Source organism: Sus scrofa, chromosome 14 (genome assembly GCF_054392235.1).
Source record: "Sus scrofa isolate SSC_HxYL_T2T_F1_AM1 chromosome 14, Sscrofa_HxYL_maternal_Yorkshire_Landrace_v2.0, whole genome shotgun sequence".
Taxonomy (NCBI): Eukaryota; Metazoa; Chordata; class Mammalia; order Artiodactyla; family Suidae; genus Sus; species Sus scrofa.
Window position 1 is genome coordinate 136,113,041 of NC_139396.1, and position 21,285 is coordinate 136,134,325.

General features: G+C 51.6%; 3 protein-coding genes and 1 non-coding gene across 4 annotated transcripts in view; 2 read left to right on the plus strand and 2 right to left on the minus strand.

Annotated features, from left to right (window-relative positions):
• Positions 1–21,285, minus strand: part of PCGF6 (polycomb group ring finger 6) — a 1,082,924-nt gene that overhangs the window by 227,744 nt on the left and 833,895 nt on the right. The window lies entirely within an intron of this gene.
• Positions 19–2,070, plus strand: FBXL15 (F-box and leucine rich repeat protein 15). The gene is made up of 4 exons (XM_021072747.2): positions 19–83; positions 257–410; positions 743–1,248; positions 1,741–2,070. Exons 1-4 carry the CDS (start codon positions 31–33, stop codon positions 1,928–1,930), a joined length of 903 nt encoding a protein of 300 aa, XP_020928406.2. The 5' UTR covers positions 19–30; the 3' UTR covers positions 1,931–2,070.
• Positions 2,185–11,581, minus strand: CUEDC2 (CUE domain containing 2). The gene is made up of 9 exons (XM_003483550.5): positions 11,508–11,581; positions 4,059–4,145; positions 3,571–3,714; positions 3,424–3,485; positions 3,206–3,336; positions 2,938–3,120; positions 2,736–2,797; positions 2,589–2,649; positions 2,185–2,511 (listed from the first exon to the last, which is right to left on the minus strand). The coding sequence occupies exons 2-9, from the start codon at positions 4,130–4,132 to the stop codon at positions 2,365–2,367; spliced, it is 864 nt and encodes a 287-aa protein (XP_003483598.1). The 5' UTR covers positions 4,133–4,145; positions 11,508–11,581; the 3' UTR covers positions 2,185–2,364.
• On the plus strand, positions 14,876–14,974 carry MIR146B (microRNA mir-146b). Its single transcript, NR_035377.2, has one exon. It is a non-coding gene; the product is annotated as a microRNA mir-146b (primary transcript).

A 21,285-nucleotide genomic window follows, 5' to 3' on the forward strand; every position in this document is an offset into this window, starting at 1 on the left:
ACCTTGCTGCGCACGCGCAGTAGACAGCCGATGGAGCCACCGATGGAGCCGTCCGGAGGGGAGCAAGAGCCCGGAGCCGTCAGGTACCGAGCACCGGAGGGGCCGAGAGAAGGAAGAAGGACCTGGGGGAGGGGAGCTGAACCAAGGCCGGGTCTGGGGATCACCTTTAGGAGCCAGGGCTCAGAAGCATAACGGAGGCGGATTCACAGGTAACAGCGGCCCGGGGACGCCGCCGCCAACGCCCCTTTACCCGCAGGCTCCTGGACCTGCCCTGGGAAGATGTGCTGCTCCCACACGTCCTCAGCCGGGTGCCGCTGCGCCAGCTGCTCCGACTACAGCGCGTCAGCCGGGCTTTCCGGGCGCTAGTGCAGCTGCACCTGGCCGGGCTGCGCCGTTTCGACGCCGCTCAGGTGAGGAGCCAGAGCCCCGCCCCTTCTGGGTACCGCCTCCGCCCCGCCTCCAGCCCAGCCCCCAACCCCCTGCCCCTACCCCTGAACCCCCGCCCCCAGCCCCGCTGCCTTCCGTTCTGGACCCCCCTTGGGCCTCCGGGAATGCCCAGGAAGAGATCCACCTAGCGAGGAGGGCAAGTACTGGGAATCAGCTTAGAGGGCGCGTAGGGTCTCTATTGGGAGGGTAGGTGGCAAGCCCGAGGGAGACCTGCTGCCGTGGAAGAACTCAGGGGCGGATAGGCTGCGCCAGCCCACGAGACCATCTGAAAGTCGAGATGCCTCCCCGCCCGCAGGTGGGTCCGCAGATCCCCCGGGCCGCATTGGCCTGGCTGCTGCGGGATGCCGAGGGGCTGCAGGAGCTGGCGCTGGCGCCGTGTCACGAATGGCTGTCCGACGAGGATCTGGTACCCGTGCTGGCTCGAAATCCGCAGCTGCGGAGTGTGGCGCTGGCCGGTTGCGGGCAACTGAGCCGCCGCGCGTTGGGGGCGCTGGCCGAGGGCTGCCCCCGCCTGCAGCGCCTGTCGCTCGCTCATTGTGACTGGGTAGATGGGCTGGCGCTGCGCGGCCTCGCTGACCGCTGTCCGGCCCTTGAGGAGCTGGACCTCACCGCCTGCCGACAGCTCAAGGATGAGGCCATCGTGTACCTGGCGCAGAGGCGCGGCGCAGGCCTCCGCAGCCTCTCGCTGGCGGTAAACGCCAATGTGGGGGACGCCGCCGTCCAGGAGTTGGCTCGGAACTGCCCAGAACTCGAGCACCTCGACCTAACCGGCTGCCTGCGCGTCGGAAGCGACGGTGTCAGGTGCCTGGGGTTGGTGGGAAGAGGGCAATCACTCACTTAGCCTCTGTGGGTAGAGGTCAGCTGTAGTTGTCAAAAAACAAAACTGGGGTTTCTGGATCTTCCTGCTACCACGACACTCCCATTCTGAACAGGAAGGGCCTTTAGGAATGCCTAGGCCAGAGAGCCCAGTTTAAAAACTTTTTAGAACCAGTATTTACATATTGACAGATTTCATAAACAAAACACAAAGTCAGATTTTTGGCTTTTCTTCAACACGGGGAAAACCTTGCATTCCTGGGCCCAGGTGAGAAGCAGATTCCCGGTTTCAGAAACAGGAAGTCTCTGATTCACTGCAGGCTTTGAGTGTAGGACCCCAAATCAGGCCCCCCTCCCTCGGTGCTGAGGGAAGAAGTATGCCCCGAACTGGAGGGTGACAGGGGCTTTACTCGCTCCCATACGGTGGGCTGGGCATAGCACCTTCGTGCCCCTAGCCTCACCCCACTCCTCCCCCAGGACATTGGCCGAGTACTGCCCGGCGCTACGCTCGCTGCGGGTGCGGCACTGCCACCATGTGGCCGAGCCGAGCCTGAGCCGCTTGCGGAAGCGCGGTGTGGACATCGACGTGGAGCCGCCGCTGCATCAGGCCCTGGTGCTGCTGCAGGACATGGTGGGCTTTGCACCCTTTGTCAACCTGCAGGTCTGACCCGCCTGCCGATGGGCACAGCTGAACTGTGTGGCAGGGCCTCACTGTGAACTGCAGGGAAACAACTGTGGGGGCCTCGGGTGAGAGGCCAATGCCCTGCCCCACCCTGGAGCTTCGAATAAAGAGCTTTTTACCCCCTCTGGCCTGGTGCTGCTGCCCTGTTGGAGATAGGGGGTGTGAGGGTGGGAGAGAAGGTCAGACAGACGCAGAACCCCAGCACCACAGCTGTGAAATGACTAGAATGCACTCAAACCTTCCTCGGGCTACCTTTACTGTGCCGGTGGCAGCTCCAAGAGGAGGTTAACACTGTGGAGCAAGGGAAGTTGGGAAAGAAGGGGGACAGGAGATAGGGTGTGCCCTGTGTGGGAGTGTAGGGCTCCTGCATCCCTCTGGGATCTGAGCCTAAAAGGCTCGGGCTGAGTCCGGCGAGTGCCTCAGTGGAAGCGGTACTTTCTGGCTGGCTTAAGGTTGATGTATGTGGCCTTCATCTCCTCAGCCTCAGGGTTCCGCACATCTTTGAATCGCTCCCCTTTGGTGCTCACTATCTGGTTGTCGATGTATCGGATCAGCTTCTTGGGAGCCTGTCAGGCAATCAGGCAGTGAGTAGCAGGAGCCAGTCGCATCCACTCCACACCCCGAGCAGCCCCAATTGTCTCACCTCCTTGGGAGCCATGGGCCGGTGAATCTTCTGATCCTCTGCGCTATCCACCATCATGTACCTGCCAAAAACTGGCTGGGTGAAGCTCCTGCCACCCTGGGAAGACCCTCTAAGGGCCCGGCCCAGCCCAGCCCAGCCCAGACTCACTTCTGCAGGATGAAGGACTTCAGCTCATCCTTTTGGGGGCCTCTGAGGCGCCTAGGCAGGTCCTGCAGAGAGGGGAAGCCTGGTCTAGGCCCTAGGCCACCAGCAGGAGAAGCCAGGGGACAGGCTCGGGGCGGGGGCTTCACACTAAAGTGGAACGTAGCTGAGGTTAAGTGGGATGGGGTGGGGATCTGGCAGAGGATACCTGGTTGGGGCCATCCCAGGCTGGAGGCCCCTCCTCCTTCCCCTCTACCAGCATCTGCACAGCTTCTTCCAAGTCCCCCCGAGCTTTGGCCAGCACCCACTGGGCCTGTTCCACCGAACAGGTAGGAAACACCTCCAGGAGTACATCCACCCCTGGCAGCAGCTCCTCCTCAGTGCCGGCTGCCTGTGGGCATAAATGTTGACAAAAGGCAGGACTTCTTCTTTTCCTGCCCCCTTGCTGCCTCACGAGTACGCTCCTTTACCAGTACCTCATCTGGGGTGTCCCCAGCAGCACTAGGAGAAGACCTAGTCTCTTCTTTGAGGTTTTCAGGCCGCTGCAGGGTCTCTGAGGAGGCGGATACCTGACCTTGGACCGCAGAGCTCTGCGGTTGCAGGTTCTCTTAAAGAGGCAGAGAAAGCAACAGGTTTGCCCGGGCTTTGGGGGAGGGGGTTTTGAGTCACCCAAATGCCCGATTCCTAGACTCACCTTTGTTCCTGGCACCACTTAACTGCCCTGAGAGCTTCTGCATCATGTCCCCTATTGTACTCCTGAAAAAGCAAGGACGGTGGTGAGAGGATGACCCTCCCACAATCAGCCATCCCCCCTCCTCCTCTGGCCCCAGCCAGGCCCCACCTTGGGATGTGGGCAAAGCCAGGCACGTAGGCCTCCATCATCTCAGTGAAGGCCTCCATGTCGAAGTTCTCCTCTGATGGGCCTGAGGGGCCCAGGTCTTCCAGGACCCCAAGCACGTAGGAGAAGATGACCTCATCCAAGCCGCTGCAGGAATGGGACAGGACGAGCCCTGTTACCGTCAGCGTCCCTACCTAGCCTGGGACTCCAGCCCCGGGCTTCACAGGGTCCATGAACCAGACTTCAAGCCTTCAGGCCAGGGAGTATCCCACCCTCCCTCAGAGTTTTGGTTTCCCATCCAAAGTTCAACAAGGGGGAGGAATGAGATGAGAGGTAAGGCCATACCAGCAAATCATCATCAGCCCTCCCCAGCCTCGGGAACAGGGCTGAGTGCTTCCCACCCCAGTCCTCCCATTGGCCAGGGCCCAGGGCACTGCCCAGCAGCTCCAGCCGTCGCTCTAGCATGACCCTTCAAGGACAGCAGCTTCTACCTGAGGTCGGCCTCTGGGAGGTGCGTCTGGACAAAGGCAAGGAGGGCTGTACTGACGATCCTCTCCAGCTCCATGCTCTCTCCTCTTCTGAAGGGACACAAGAGGGAAGCTTGTCAGGCCCCCCTTCCGCCTGCCCCTACCCGCTAGGTCCAGGGGCGGCCAGCTCCTCCCTCCTGCCCTGCTGTGGAAACCACTTGTTGATGTTGCCCAGAGCTTCCAGCTCTCCAGCCCTCCCCCGCTCCCTCAAGCAGAGGGAGCCACAGCCCCCTCCCGGCCTCCCTCCACCTCCTTCAGCCAGAGACAGGGCAGAACGCTGTCTCAGGAAAAAGTTTCCAGAGTGGTTTCCTTCACCCCTCCCGTGACCTCTCCCCATCTCTCCCCACCCCATTGCCCAGAAGCAGGCCCAGACCCTCTGGCAAGAAGCCAAGGTCTTGAGGTCACATGCCTCCTGGCTGAGGAATCTCGTCGTTGAGAGGGCCACTTGGCCCCCAAGTCCACAAAGGGCCTATTGTCCAGCCCCCCAAGAAGCAGGCCTCAGGACCAAGCACAGCCATTCCCCCACCCGGAATGGGCCACCCACCCTCTGCACAAAGGGGCTTTTCTGGCTCTGAGGCCCAGATAGATGGGGAAGCCTTAAATGGACTCTCTCTTCCTTCCCAATCCTAGCCCTTCCAGCAGTTTGGGGCCATCTAGAGGACTTTGCATCCTCTAGATGACCTGCAGAGCCCTACCAGACGGTGCGCTGGCCACATGCTCCTCATTCACTGCACACCTGAACCACCAGCCTCCTTGCTGTTCCTCAAACTTCCAGCTTTTTCCTACCTTTCTCCTCCAGACACCCACATGGCTCACCCCCTCACCTCCACCACAACTCCGCTCAAAAGTTGCCTCCACAGAGAGACCCTCCCGGATTCACCTACCCAAAACAGGCTTGCCCCATACTCCCCGTCCCTCGCCCTGCTCTACTTTCTATGTAGCATATACTACAGCTTGATGTTATTTTATGTTGATTTGCCTGTTGTCTGTCCTCTCCCAGGGAATGTAAGCTCTAAGAAGAGGGAGGTGGGAGTTCCTGACATGGTGCAGTGGAAACGAATCCGACTAGGAACCATGAGGTTGCAGGTTCGATCCCTGGGCTCACTCAGTGGGTTAAGGATCCAGCATTGCAGTGAGCTGTGGTGTAGGTCACAGATGCGGCTTGGATCTGGCATTGATGTGGCTCTGGCATAGGCCGGCAGCAACAGCTCCGATTCGACCCCTAGCCTGGGAACCTTCATATGCCGCGGGTGCAGCCCCCAAAAGGCAAAAAGACCAAAAAAAAGAAGAGGAAGATGGAAGGGGGGACTCTGTCTCACCCATTGGGATAGCCCTAGCACCTAGAAAAATGCTTGCACTTAGTAGGCGCTCAATAACTACTTATTGACTTGTTCCATTCCTACCTACATGCTTTTGATTCCCTACAGTTTGTATTTGGGCATCAGGAACATGTAGGTGGTTATGAACTGCTCCAGACCCATAGGATGGATGTCAGCTCATCATCTCACTCAGAAGACTCAAAGGCACCTCAAGTTGCACCTACCCCAAACTCAGCATATCCTCCCGATCTGTGTACCTCCCGCTCCAAACAGGCACCTCCTCCTGTTTTACCAGCTGACACAATTCACTCAGCTGTGAAAGCGAAAACTTGGGGGTTACCTTTGATTTCACCCTCTGCTGCAATTGGTCAATCACCAAGTCCTGGCAAGTCTATCCCTTTTATTCTCCATTCTACACAATTCTCCTCAACTACAGTCTGGCTTCTGCCCCAACATCTCTACCAAATTTCCTCAGGTTAAGATCATAAATTACTTTTTTAGGTTTTGGTCTAAGTCAGTTGAACCATATGAGTCTGCCAATATTACCTGTTTTTGAGCTCAAAAAAAAGGATAGAAAGAAAGAAAAGAAGGGAGTTCCCGTCGTGGCGCAGTGGTTAACGAATCCAACTAGGAACCATGAGGTTGCGGGTTCGGTCCCTGCCCTTGCTCAGTGGGTTAACGATCCGGCGTTGCCGTGAGCTGTGGTGTAGGTTGCAGACGCGGCTCGGATCCCGCGTTGCTGTGGCTCTGGCGTAGGCCGGTGGCTACAGCTCCGATTCAACCCCTAGCCTGGGAACCTCCATATGCCGCGAGAGCGGCCCAAGAAATAGCAACAACAACAACAAAAGACAAAAAGACAAAAAAAAAAAAAGAAAAAGAAAGGAGTTCCCACTGTGACACAGTGGGTTAAGAATCTGGCTAAAGGAGTTCCCCATGTGCCTCAGTAGGTTAAGAACACCACTAGTATCCACGAGGATGCAGTTCCATCCCTGGCCTTGCTCAGTGGATTAAGGATCGGTGTTGCTGCAAGCTGCAGTGTAGGTTGCAGATGCGGCTCTGATCTGGCGTTGCTGTAGCTGTGGAGTAGGCTGGCAAGCTACAGTTCTGATTCAACCCCTAGCCTGGGAACTTCCATATGGCACAGATGCAGCCCTAAAAAGAAAAAGGAAAAAAAAAAAAGAATCCAGCTGAGGCAGCTCCACTCAGTGCAGAGGCACAGTTGGATCCCCAGCCCAGGGCAGTGGGTTAAAGGATCTGGCATGGCTGTAGCTGCAGCTTAGGTCATGGCTGTGGCTCAGATTCAATCCCTGGCCTGGGAACTTCCATATGCTATGGGTGCAGCCTTAAAAAAAAAAAAAAGAAAGAAAAGAAAAAGGCAATTTCTTTTAGTTTCACCTAACATTTGTCCTTTCAGACAGCATCAGCGTTGCTCTAGGAAGCATCACACCCTCCCATCTCTCTTCTATTTCTCTGGCCATTTCTTCTCAGGCTCCCTTTTCTATCCCCATCTCACCTGCTTCTCCCTAAATGTGGCAGCAAGGCTCAGACTCAAAGCTGCTCCTCCCCTCTCCTCAGTGTGCACCCTCTCTCTCTGCAAGATCTCATCTGGGCCCATGTCTTCATGGACTAACTCCATGACCCCAACTCCCAAATGTCCAATTCACTAGTATAGTCTCCTCCTCTGAGCTACACACTTGTACATCTACTTCTCTGGCACCTCTCTGGGGATGATTTAACATGTCCCCAGGTGACATTCTCCCAAATCTTATACTTCTCCAGGGCTGTCCTCAGTGTATGATTGTCCAGGCACCAGCTGTTTCTGCCGCTAGTCTGGAAATTAGCCTTGACACCATCCTACCCCTTGCCTTCCCACATCCAATCAGTCACCAAGCCCTGACCATTATCTCTTAATACAACAATTTCCCTCCATCTCTCTTCCCACGCTGCCCCATCTCATTCTGTAACTGCAAGAGTCTCCTAACCCTTCTCCACACTACCATCTTGCCCCCAACAAGCTATTCTTCACAAAGGTCATGACTGTACAATCTTTACAAAAAAATCATGTTTTTCCTGCTTAAAACCTATCAGTGACTTCCTGCCTCCCTTCAGCTAAGTCCAAATTCTTTTTCTTTTTTTTTTTTTTTTCGTCTTTTTGCTTTTTCTAGGGCCACTTCCACGGCATATGGAGGTTCCCAGCCTAGGGGTCCAATTGGAGCTGTAGCTTCCAGCCTACACCACAGCCACAGCAACGTGGGATCCGAGCCGCGTCTGCGACCTACACCACAGCTCACGGCAACGCCGCATCCTTAACCCACTGAGCAAGGACAGGGATTGACCCGCAACCTCATGGTTCCTAGTCGGATTGTTAACCACTGCACCACCACTGGAACTCCCCAAATTCTTTTTGATCCTCAATTCAGGGCCTTATATCTGCCTACATCTTTCCAGCCTCACCATGCACCATGCCCTCCCAGGATCAGGCCCCTCTGCCCTGGCTTGCTTTCAGCTTGCCCGTGGCTCCAGCTTTTTCACGGCAAGGGTCTTAGCATGAACTGTTTGCTCTGTCTGGGCAATCTTCCAGCTCCACCCCTTGCCTGCTGACTTTTCTCACCTTTCAGGTTTCAATCTACAGTTTCCTTCGAGGTATGCTGCCCTTGACCCTCTGGAACTGATTTGGTCGCCTCCATCTTATACCCTCATTGAAGAGGCATGTTACCTTACCGAGCAGCACCTTTTGCAGCTATAATTTTATTATTTATTTATTTATTTATTTATTTATTTTTGTCTTTTTGCCATTTCTTGGGCTGCTCCCACAGCATATGGAGATTCGCAGGCTAGGGGTCTAATCGGAGCTGTAGTTTCCAGCCTACACCAGAGCCACAGCAACGCGGGATCCAAGCCATGTCTGCAACCTACACCACAGCTCACGGCAACCCCAGATCCTTAATCCACTGAGCAAGGCCAAGGATCGAACCCGCAACCTCATGGTTCCTAGTCGGATTCGTTAACCACTGCACCACAATGGGAACTCCTACAGCTATAATTTTAAAATTATTGGGGCAATATTTAATGTTTCTTCCACTTGTGTCATGAGAGCAGGGACCATACACTTGGTTTATTCATCAATGTACTCTCATTGTCTCCTGTGAAGTAGACACTCAAAAAACTGTTACTTTCCACTTTACAAATGAAGACATTGAAGCTCAGTGGGGTTTTTTGTTTTTTGGGGTTTTTTTTTTTTTTTTTCGTCTTTTTAGGGCTGTACCTACAGCATATGGAGGTTCCCAGGCTAGGGGTTGAATCGGAGCTGCAGCTGCTGGCCTACACCACAGCAGCAACAACGCCAGATCCAAGCCATGTCTGCAAGAAGCTCAGTGGGTTTAATGACTTGTCCAAGGTCACTTGGCTTGACTGCAGTGGTCAAGAGATAAATCCAGGATACCTACTTGAGTGTATATTCTACTCCAGGCATAGGGGGATATCAAGACTTTCAAATGGGTTGATGGAGTTCCCATCGCGGCTCAGCAGTTAATGAATCTGACTAGTATCCATGAGGACGCAGGTTCGATCCCTGGCCTCGCTCAGTGGGTTAAGGATCTGGCATTGCTGTGGCTGTGGTGTAGGCCAGCGGCTATAGCTCCAATGCAACCCCTAACCTGGGAACCTCCACATGGCATGGGTGTGGCCCTAAAAAGACAAAAAAAAAAAAAAAAGAAAGAAAAAAAAAGACTTTCAAGTGGTTTGAGACAGGGCTGCCTGCCATCTATAATCACAGTTCCTTGGTCCCCTGAATGGTAACAGAGTTGCTGTGATAGCAGAGGGGCCACCTTGGACAACACGACAGAGAAGCCCTATCTTAGCAGCGGTAGGCTGGCTTCTCACTCCAGAGCCTAGCGTGGGCCCTGGGGAGGAGCAGAACTGCCCAGATCAGGCATACCGGATCCCACCTTGCAGCTCCCTTAAGAGCTCAGCCCTCTATGGAGACCTACGTCTACCCTGGGTTATACCAAATCCCGGTTGCTATCATTTGCCTGCTGTCCTCTGTTGAGACAAAGGCCCAGTGATGCTGCATGAAATCCCAGTTTCTAGGAGAGCAGCTCTCAAGGCTGTGTCCAATACCCCTAGGTTTCTAACCAAGGTCTGAGGGCCAGTGCATTTTTATTGGGAAACACCTCACTGTGCCCCAATAAAAGGTCTTCCTGCCCTGAGCTTTTGCTCTAGCTTGTTTTCTAAGGAAATAATATCCCCTTTCCTCCTGTTCTTGGGCTCCCCAAACTTTACCCAGTCTTCCAAGCTTGCCATTTTTCCTTTTTCTCCATCCCCCTAGGCCTCCTCAGCATTCCTTTCCTACCCAGAGGCTTCTTCTAATATTTCTCCCCCATAGTCCCCGAGTAGGGGAAGCTACAGCCTAAGCAGCCAGGATTCTCCAGGGTAAGAACCTGATTTTTTTTTTTTTTTTTTTGGCATACGGAAATTACCAGGCCAGGGAATGAACCTATGCCACAGCTGTTAACCAGAGCCACAGCAGTGATAATGCTGGAACCTTAACCCCCTGAGTCACCAGGGAACTCTGAAAATGATTTCAATAAGGTTTTTTTTTTTTTTTTTTTTTTGTCTTTTGTCTTCTTAGGGCCGCACCTGAGGCATATGGAGGCTCCCAGGCTAGGGGTCGAATCAGAGCTGTAGCCGCCAGCCTATGCCAGAGCCACAGCAACACCAGATCTGAGCCACGTCTGCGAGCTACACCACAGTTCACGGCAACACCGGATCCTTAACCCACTGAGCAAGGCCAGGGATCGAACCCGCAACTTCATGGTTCCTAGTAGGATTCATTTCCACTGCACCATGAGGGGAGCTCCCCAATGAGATTTTTCAAATTCTAAATATGGACCACAGAACCCCGGGGCCTCCAAATCACGATTCTCTGGTTAGTGGCACATGTGAAATGTGTCTGTCATCCTGTCATGAGTCCTGTTTAAACACCTCTGATGATGGTAGTAATATTTAGTATTTATCAACTCTTTACAATCTGCCAGGGATTGTTCTATGCACTTTACATGTATTAACACCTAATCCTCACAATTACCCTAAAATTTAGATAGTAATATATCATATTATCCCATTTACACAAAAAGAAACAGAGGCACTGAGGGTCACAAAGTAAGTTAATGGCAGAGTTATACCAAGGCAGAACCCTCCTTGTTAACCACTATACTACACCACCTCTCAATGCAAACGGTCTCTCCTCAGCCCTATATTCTGATCTTTCTCTCCTGCTTGTCTGGCCCTCTTGCCTACCTCAAGAATCTGTTCTTTCTCCCCACTCAGAATGTCTTTCCCTTTGCCTCTCACTCGGCAGGACTCACTTCCTCCCTGCAGTCAACCCTACTGCCCTATCCTCATTGCCTGAGAACATCCCCAGGACCAGGCACAGGCCTGGACTCTCCAGATGCTCCAAATAGAACCCTTGGGCAAAATGAAGTTAGACTAGGGGAAGGAGTACCATACTGTTCCCTTGGGGTGGGGAGGTGCCCAAGGTGGAGGGAGAGCACAAGGCGGTTTGGTAGGAGGAGTCCTGGAAGCAGCGTGGAAGAAGTCCTGGGGCATTCAGAGGGTCTAGAAACGAGGTCTTCACTGCTTTTCCCAGCCCCTGTGAAACCCAGCTCCTGGGGTCCTAGTCTCATAACACAGGTTCCAGACGACATCTCCTGACTCTCAAGTTAGGTCTTAGAGGTGCCAAGGACACCAAGGGGTATACAAGGGATTCCGGTATTCAAAGTCAGGCTGCAGTACAGGAAGTGGGATGATGGCCGACCCCTGAAGCAAGAGCTCCCTAAACAAGAGAGCAGTGTACCCGTAAGGGTCCAGAATAGCGGACCCGAGGGCAATGGGATGCGGTTGAGGCCCTGGGGACATATGAGGAGGGAGGCCCGAGCAAGCTGGGATGTGCCTTGATACAGGCCACAGCGAGAATCAGAGATGGGGGTCCGGCGGTCCCCGGGGGTACCGTGGGGAGACACACCGGACAGGTACCCTGGGTCAATGCTCTCCGAGACTCTCCTAGCCCTGGGTTGGGGCCTGGAGGGGAAATCACCTGCTCCGTCGGGCGCCGCCGGCGACTTGTCCCGCACGATGCAGCTCTCATCCCCCAGCCCCACCAACGAGATCAAAGGCGGGGCCCAGAGCGGTGTTTTTACACTAGCGCTGTGGTAGCCATTTTTAAGAAGGGCATTGCCCACAACTGGGCGGAGCTTCTGCACTCCCTTTCATTTGTCTCACGAATTTGGACGGGCTCCTGCGGCGACCATTTTTGTTGAGGGTAGGGAGGAGCTAAGCGTGGAGGTCCCGCCAGTGGGTGGAGTCTCAGCGACTGATTGAATCCGCGCCTACTTCCTTGTCAGCGGCGGGAGATGGAGAACATTTTGACCCCACCCAGTGTCTTCCCATCTGCAGTATTTCCTCGCCCCCAAGTCTCCGCCCTCAAGTCCTATAGCTACCCCACCACCACCCTTCTCTTTGTCTCTCCCGTCCTTCCACCCATGGAAAGACTCGTGGCTTCCCGGTTGGTTCTGGTGGCCCTGCACCTAGACCTGGTGTTCTTCCCCAAATCCCAGGGTCTCTCCCCTTTCGTGTCCAGTCCAGGTTCAAGCCCTGTCACCCATCGACTCCTAGGTCCTGACTTCCCCACCATATCTGTCTCCTTTGCATTCCCTTAACAGCGATGTCTCCCCAAGGTTAGGGTGTCTTCAGGGCTAGGAGCCTGTTTTGGAAAGGGGTGAGGAGGTGCTCTGAGTGAGGATCCACCTGAGCCCAGATCCAGGGTAGCCTGCAGGCCATGCCCACCCCCAGTGCCTTCATGCCTCTGTTGGCTGGGCTTCTCATATAGCACAGGACAGCTGAACGCCAGTACCCGGTAAGGCCTCAGCTTCCTCTTTCTGCTCCTGCTGCCACAGCTTCACTGTGCTACCCTATGGGGAAGCCCACAGCCTTCTCTCTCAGGAACCCTTCAGTGGTCATGAGGGTGAGTTCCCTTCAAGGATAAACTAGTGCATCACCAATCAGCAGGGATGAGTTCTTTTTCAGGGCTAGTCCCCTTGTGGGGTACTGGCGACCCAGAGACTGTTCTTACCCTCAGGAGCTCACAGTCCAAGGTAAAAAGTCCCATTCTCTCTTCCCTAAGGACAGAGGTGGTGCCAAAGCATGGAGAAAAAAGAGATCACTGCTCCTCTTCCAGTCCTGCTCCTCACTGCAATCTCCCACCTCCCCGCAGGATCCTCTGGCCTCAAAGTCAGCAAGATGTTGGTTGCTGGGGAGAGAGGCAGGAAAGGGGAGGCAGGAAGGAAGGAGGGAGCACCTTTGGCCTCATGTCTCCCATAAAAGCGCTGCTGCTGCCAGCCTGGCACTGCGGGGGTTAATGAAGGGTCGGGTGACAACCACTTTGAACTCTAGCCAAGCAGGCCCCTGGGAAGGGGGTGATGGGTAGCTGCCAGCCCTCTATAGATGTGGCCATTCTTCCCCTCCCCCAGCTCCCATCCCCCGCTTCCCCTTCATTGCACAACACTGATGACTCTTCTCTCCCTACCATCCCCATTACGGGAATTTTCAGGTTTCCTCAATAGAGTTGTCCCTAGTCCTGGCCCAAGACCCTTGTGGCCATCCCTGAGGCTGACTGTACCTTTCCCTCCCCCACCTTCTGTCTCTTGAATGGCATTTGGATGTAGCTACATATTATCATTGGAAAGACCTTCCTGAGCTTTCCTTTCTGGGAAGGATGATGGGAAGGACCTCTTGGGGGGGGCCCTCAATTCCCAGCTCAAACTCTGGGGGAAGGGTCTCAACTCTGTGCAGCAAGGGTAAAGTTCTGGAGTCAGAGGACAGAGGGTGGCCTGAGGAGAAGGAGCACCACAGACACAATGACACACAAACGGTAAGACAGAGGCTCCAACAGGAATCCTTAGGAGTTCCCGTCGTGGCGCAATGGTTAACGAATCCGACTAGGAACCATGAGGTTGTGGGTTTGATCCCTGGCCTTGCTCAGTGGCTTAAGGATCCGGTGTTGCCGTGAGCTGTGGTGTAGGTCGCAGACAAGGCTCGGATCCCAAGTTGCTGTGGCTCTGGCGTAGGCTGGTGGCTACAGCTCCAACTGGACCCCTAGCCTGGGAATCTCCATATTCCACAGGAGCAGCCTAAGAAATGGCAAAAAGACAAAAAGCAAAACAAAACAAAAACAGGAATGCTTGTCCTGCTCAGCATTCCATAGCTGGTTGAAATTTAAGTCCCTTCAGGTCTCAATGTCTCTCTCTCCAGGATGGGAACAAATTCCACCTACACTTTGGATGCTGCTTGAAGCCACAAGGGGTGAAAGGAGATGGAATGATACCTCCTCTCTCCCCATTCTGTCAAACGAATTTTGCAGCTGATGCTGCGTCCCCTCAGCTGATGGGAAAGTTAGAAGCCTCTGTTGAAGCTTCCTCTAGCATATCAATTCCCCAACATCCAACCTCAGAATGAGGAATTGGGCTCGTACTAGGCATAAAGGGCCTATTTCCCAGACATTAAGAGCAGAGAAAGGACCCAGCTGGCTGGTCTCAGGGGGTGGGAAGGATTCATTCAGACACTGAGGTAAGGAAGGGGATGCTTGGAAGGATGGGGGGGTAAGTAGGGGGTCTCTGCTTTTTATCTTGCTCTTGCTTGAGGTCAGAAAGGGTTCTCTGGGCAGGGTGCCCGGCCCTCCCACACCTTCCTCCTTTCTCAGAAGAACCAGGATGGGGCGGGGGCGGGAGTTGGCTGGGGCGGGTGGGGGCCCTATTTAAGAAGCACTCTCTGGGAGCATCTCTGCAGATCCAGCTCCAGGAGGGAGAGAAGAGGCTTCATGGGTAAGTGCGGCCCCTTTCTCTCAACTCAAGCAGGGTGGGGGTAGGGTGGCTCCTGATCTGCCGGCTTGCCTTTTCCTCTCTAGGGATAGACTGCCACTCTGCCCTGCACCTCAGCCCTCAGTTTAACTCTCAAGAAAGTCACTGTGTGTTTCAGGGGACTCTTTCTCATCCACTGCCCTATCTATCCCAGGTACTTCAGATCTTCACATGGGGAGGTTTTCAAGGAGCTGGGACTCCTAGGCCTCTATCTTTGGAATCCACAGTGGGTGGGTCCCCTTTGGCTCAGGAAGCCCCTCAGTCTCTAGAGAGAGTCCCTTCTCAATGTACATGTTCTAGCTCTTCCCCAGCGCCCTGCCCATCCAGTTCCACATCTGGGCCCATCAGGAGCAGATCTGGGTGGAAGATGATGGGACTCACTCTGCAGCACCTTGCCTCTTTCCCTAGCCATGGACCCCAATTTTCAGTTCCAAGCTCACACCCTCCCTGGGATAGGAGGAATCTTGAGATTCCAGGTTCTTCATCTAACCCATCCTGGGAGTGGGGGAAAATTCAAAGACACCACAGGAAGGCAGCATCAAGGCTGAGAGAACTTTGGCCACCTGGCTCTGAGAACTGAATTCCATAGGCTGTGAGCTCTAGCAAATGCCCTAGGAACTCAGTTCTGGTGCCCGGCTGTGCTACAGTCAACACCAAGGTCATGGGGGAGCTGCTGGCTCAGGCTCTCAGCATCCCAGCCGGATGCTTCAGGCACCTATCCTGCTACTGGCCAGATCTTTTAATAACTTCAACTAGGGCTACTTTTTTTTTTTTTTCCCCTGGCTATGCCCATGGCACGCAGCAGTTCCTGGGTCAGGGATCAAACCCTCGTCATAGCTGTAACCCGGGACAACAACAGATCTTTAACACACTGAGCCATAAGGTCTTGGGCTACTTTTCTTTTTTTTTCCTTTTTGCCTTTTCTAGGGCGGCTTCCTGGCAGCATATGGAGGTTCCCAGGCCAGGGGTTGAATTGGAGCTGTAGCCACTGGCCTATGCCACAGCCACAGCAATGCAGGATCCGAGCCATGTCTGTGACCTACACCACAGCTCACGGCAACACCGGATCCTTAACCCACTGAGCAAGGCCAGGGATCGAACCCACAACCCCATGGTTCCTAGTCGGATTCGTTAACCACTGCGCCACAACGGAAACTCCCTGGGCTACTTTTCTTTTTTTTTTTTTTGCCATTTCATGGGCCGCTCCCGCGGCATATGGAGGTGCCCAGGCTAGGGGTCTAATCAGAGCTGTAGCCACCAGACTATGCCAGAGCCACCGCAATGTCGGGATCTGAGCCACGTCTGCAACCTACCCCACAGCTCATGGCAATGCCGGATCCTTAACCCACCGGGCAAGGCCAGGGATCAAACCCACAACCTCATGGTTCCTAGTCGGATTCATTAACCACTGAGCCACGATGGGAACTCCTGGGCTACTTTTCTTATCAAAGATTTAAATAGCTCCCCAACACTCCTTACCTTGCCATTAAAGGCTTTCAAAGTATGGCCTCCACTTAGCTTTCAAGCCCCATCTTCCATTGCTCCCTGGTTGTAACCTGGCCTCCAATGAAACCCTACACTCCCTGCTCTTGCTGCCATGTTTTTACTCACGCGGATCCCCTTTTGGTTCATCTTTGGACCCCTCCTTCCCATCACTATCTACTGGAATCTTAAACATGCTTCAAAGCTTCCCTCCAGATGCCTCTTATAAGAAGCTTCTCCAACAGCCAGACCGGCTCCCCATGGTTCCTATGATCTCCTACAAATCCTCCACACTTCTCTTTCACCAGGGCTTGATTCTTGAGCCCCATAGTGTCTAGCGTTCTGCACATAGTAGCTGTTCAGTAATGCTCCTTGCATTTTATAGGAAGAGGCAGTTTGGCCTAGACATTAAGGCTACGTTTTCATCTTCAGATTTCCCAGAAGCAGTCTCGTGTATGCCCTTGGGTAAATTGTTAACTTCTATAGGCATCATCTGTAAATGGGAATAATAATTATGCCCACATCAAGGTTTTGTAAATATTAAATGATACTTCTGTACAGGGCTCTAGCACAGTGCCTGCATATAATAAGCTCTCAGTTAAGTGTATGAGGTTGTCAGGATTCTTATTAGCCTTCTTTAAGTAGAATACAAGCTACCCAGTTGGGAGGTAGGACAGGGTTTAAATTTGGTCAGTTAGGATTTATTGAGTGAAGGGCTCCAAACCAGATGCCACAGTTGGGTAAGGCTAGGGCAAAGCCAGGAGGAGAAGGCCATCAAGATCAGATTTGGTGAACTAAGCCCTGCTATGATCTCAAAGCTCTGGATTCCCACCTACTATGGGACCTTGGGGGAGTCATTCATTCTCTCTGGCCTTGGCTTCACAGTGTGAGGTAAATTGAGGAGGTTGGACCAGGTGAACAGCAAGGTTCCTGGCAGCCCAGGTGTTTTATGAGTTCTAAGCTTCTAAGGGTTAAGTTCAAAGAAAAGATCAAAGAAAGCAGCATCAAGGCTCCCAGCAGGGCTTCCTACATCCACAGGGCTGACGCAAGCTTGGGTTTGGAAGCAGTGGCATGCTGGACTGAGCTGAGGGGCAACTCCTCCTTCGAAAAGTCTATAAAAGGGGCCTCCTCCTTCCCTGGATCTAGGGGATGGAGTAAACCGTGTGCAGCCTCTGGGTATTTCCAGGGCATAAGCAGAAGTCTTAGGGTAAGAATGTCTGTAAGCAATGCGGATCCTCAGAGATGGAGGAAGTTGAGAGAATTCAAGGGTCTGGACCTTAGAAAGGAGTGAAGGAAGGGGATTGTGAAAATGCTTATTTAGTATGAGATTCATAATTTACCTGTAAGCCTGCTTTGTTTCAAAAAAGGACGTGAGGAGTCTTACCAGCATGCAGACAATTGTCAAAGATGAAAACATAAAACCTGACATACATACGTAGTACACGTTAAATGTACCCTTTTTGATCCAGAGATTCAATTTACTTGTTATTTTTTATTTTTAGTTAGAAATTATTTCTGGAGTTCCTATTGTGGCTCAGCGGGTTAAGAACTTGACTAGCATCCATGAGGATTCAGATTCAACCCCTGGCCTTACTCAGTGGGTTAAGGATCCGGTGTTGCATCAAGCTGTGGCATAGGTGGAGTGGTGGCAGATGTGGCGTGGGTCTGGGGATCTGGCATTGTTGTGGCTATACTGCTGTGCCATGTGACCCCTAGCCTGGGAACTTCCATATGCCACAGATGCAAAGGAAAAAAAAAAAAAGAAATTATTTCAAACTTACAGAAAAGTTGGAGTTCCAGTTATGGCTCAGTGGTTGACGACTCCGACTAGGAACCATGAGGTTACGGGTTCGATCCCTGCCCTTGCTCAGTGGGTTAGGGACCCGGTGTTGCTGTGAGCTGTGGTGTAGGTCGCAGACGAGGCTCAGATCTGGCGTTGCTGTGGCTCTGGCGTAGGCCGTTGGCTGCAGCTCTGGTTAGACCCCTAGCCTGGGAACCTCCATATGCTGCGGGAGTGGCCCAAGAAATGGTAAAAAGACAGAAAAAAAAAAAAAAGAAAAAATATCTTATTGGAACACTTTTTGAAACTATATAAATATCCAATTTGTCATCAAGCTTTCACCCATTAGTTTTAGTATCTAGGAATGATTTTCACCTGAATCATTATTATGATGATGATTGGGAATGGAGATTTTCTAATTTCATTTTTTCGTCTACTATAAGGAAGAGCTTTCCTTTCATATATATTTAGCTAACTAATATTAGTATGGATTTATGGATCCTTATTTTATTCAGTAGCTTATAATCTGTTACTGTTATTATTCATTATGATGCTTAAATTGTCCCTGATTTGATCAGTGGAAGTCCCTTCAAGCTTTGTTCTTTTGACATTTTTAAGCAGTCCTTTATTTTCTGGCACAGGTTGTTCCAAGCTCATGTTGTACCTGGCCTACCAGTCTTGGAATCAGCCATTTCCCAAGGGAACTGGTTCCTTTTAGTGGAGAATGGAATTTAGAAACAAAGATCTGGGCACTGGCTGTGCTTGTTGCTACTAGGGTGTCATTGTTCAATGACTCACATTCTAAGACTTCAGATTCCACAATTTAACACTCATATATATGAATAGAGGTGCATATTCAAAGACATTTATCTTCTCATCACTCTTACAAGTTCCAAGTGAGACCAATCCCTCAGTTTGTTTGTCTTTTGTCTTTTTAGGGCCACTCCTGCAGCATATGGAGGTTCCCAGGCTAGGGGTCTAATCAGAGCTATTGCTGCCAGCCTATGCCACAGCCACAGCAACGCCAGATCCCAGCTGCGTCTGTGACCTACACCACAGCTCATGGCAACGCCGGATCGTTAACCCACTGAGCGAGGCCAGGGATCGAACCCGAAACCTCATGGTTCCTAGTTGGATTCTTTTCTGCTGCGCCACGATGGGAACTTCCCCAAGCCATCAGTTTTATGTTTTGCCTGTATTACTTCAAAAGACTCCTAACTGGTCTATTTCCACAACAGCTCCTTATAGTGTCTTTTCCACATAGCATCCAGAAAAATTAAAAAAAAAAATTGATCACATTTTCCCTGCTCATAACCCTCCATCGCTTAAGAATAAAATCCAAAATTTTCTACATGGCTGAAAGATGCCACATGATCCAGCTTCATCTCTAACCCCATTAACTATCAACTTTCCCACTTGCCCATAGGACAAAGACCCTCCAGCCACAGGGTGGTTGTATTTGCTTTTCTCCTCCAGATATTCAAATGGATAGTAAAGGTCTCTCTTTTTCTTTTTCTTTTTGGCTGCACCTGCATCATGTGAAAGTTCTCAGGCCAGGGATCCAACCCACGCCACAGCAGCAACTCTACTGCCACTGCAATAACACAGGATCCTTAATGCGCCATTGGCTGTCTCATTCTCTACTGTATCCTCAGGGCCTACAACAGTTCTTAGCAAATAAAAGGAACCCAAGAAATTTGTTGGATGGACTTTTAATAGCTAAAAACTGGAAGGAAAAATCCAAACGCTATAGAATACTGGTTGGCTGTTAAAGAATGAGGAAGCTCCATGTGCACTGGCATGAAATGATGTTTAGATATACTTAATGTAAAATGCAACAAGCAAAACTGTGCAATTCCTTTTATGTAATTAATACATGTGCACAGAAAAAAACCTCAGTGATCATTTGGGGTGAAGACTATTAGAAAAGTTTTTAACTCTGAATTTTATAAATTTCTGTATTGCAAACTATTTTTTCTTTTTTTTTTTTTTTTGTCTTTTTGCTATTTCTTGGGCCGCTCCCGCGGCATATGGAGGTTCCCAGGCTAGGGGTTGAATCGGAGCCGTAGCCACCTGCCTACGCCAGAGCCACAGCAACGCGGGATCTGAGCCTCATCTGCAACCTACACCACAGCTCATGGCAACACCGGATCATGAACCCACTGAGCAAGGGCAGGGATCGAACCCGCAACCTCATGGTTCCTAGTCGGATTCGTTAACCACTGCGCCACGATGGGAACTCCTGCAAACTATTTTTTAAAAACAAACACTAAGCTTTGAGCACTTCATCCAGAACAGGCACCATGGTAAACATTTCGTGTGCAGGATTTCATAGTATCTTTTCAATAATCTTACGAGACAGATCCTAATATCATTATCCCCATTTGGGATGAGGAAATTGGTTCAGGGGCATTAAGTAATTCACCTAAGTTCACACAGAAGACCCATCACACTACAAAACCTCCCGGTGTTTTTATAATTTAAAAAAAAGAAGAAAGGAAAGTAAGATGAAACTAAGGATAACAGTTGAGGATCAAGGTTTTACGCAAAAGATGCTAAGCAAATTGGGCTCTGAGCTCCCTAGAAACCAGGGCAAAGAGAAATATATGATCAGTTATGAGATCTTTGCTGCTTCAAAGATAAAAGCAAACCAGTCATCAGAAGAAACATCTTTACCAAGTACTGAGGTTTGGAGTTCCCGTCATGGGGCAGCGGAAATGAATCCGACTAGGAACCATGAGGTTGCAGGTTCAATCCCTGGACTCACTCAGTGGGTTGAGGATCCAGCGTTGCCGTGAGCTATGGTGTAGGTCATAAACGCAGCTTGGATCTGGCGTTGCTGTGGCTCTGGCGTTGCTGTGGCTCTGGCGTAGGCTGGCAGCTACAGCTCCAATTCGACCCCTAGCCTGGGAACCTCTATATGCCAAGGGTGCAGCCCTAAAAAGACAAAAAGACCAAAAAAATAAAAAGTACTGGAGTTCCCATAGTGGCGCAGTGGTTAACGAATCCGACTAGGAACCATTAGGTTGTGGGTTCAGTCCCTGGCCTCGCTCAGTGGGTTAAGGATCCGGCGTTGCAGTGAGCTGTGGTGTAGGTTGCAGATGAGGCTCAGATCCCGCGTTGCTGTGGCTCTGGCATAGGCCAGTGGCTACAGCTCCGATTAGACCCCTAGCCTGGGAACCTCCATATGCCGGGGGTGCAGCCCTAGATAAGGCAAAAAGACCAAAAAGAAAAAAGTACTGAGGTTTAACAGAACTTCTCCATGAAGCTTATACATACAGCAGTGTTCAATCAAGTGATCTACAGCTTCAATAACATACCTGTACACCGAGGCAGCTGTTGGCCAACTACAAATGGAAATTCAATAAAAGCAATTCTATGAGGAGTCAAATTCATGCAGCCTGGGCATCAGATCTGGTGGTCTGGCTAGACCCATAGTTAAAACTGGTATGGCCTAACCCTCCAGCCAACTCCTAGAATAATGCAAATTCAGCCTATTAACAACTGTTGGTAAGAATAAGGAGACAAGAGTGACATTCATCATAAATCTCAACCCTAGGGAAATGTTCAGGTAGGCTGGGTTTTTTTATTCATTTAGGCTGTGCCCAAAGCATAGGGAAGTTCCTGGGCCAGGGATTGAAACTACATATGGAGCAGTGACAATACCAGATCCTTAACCCATTGAGCCACAAGGGAAC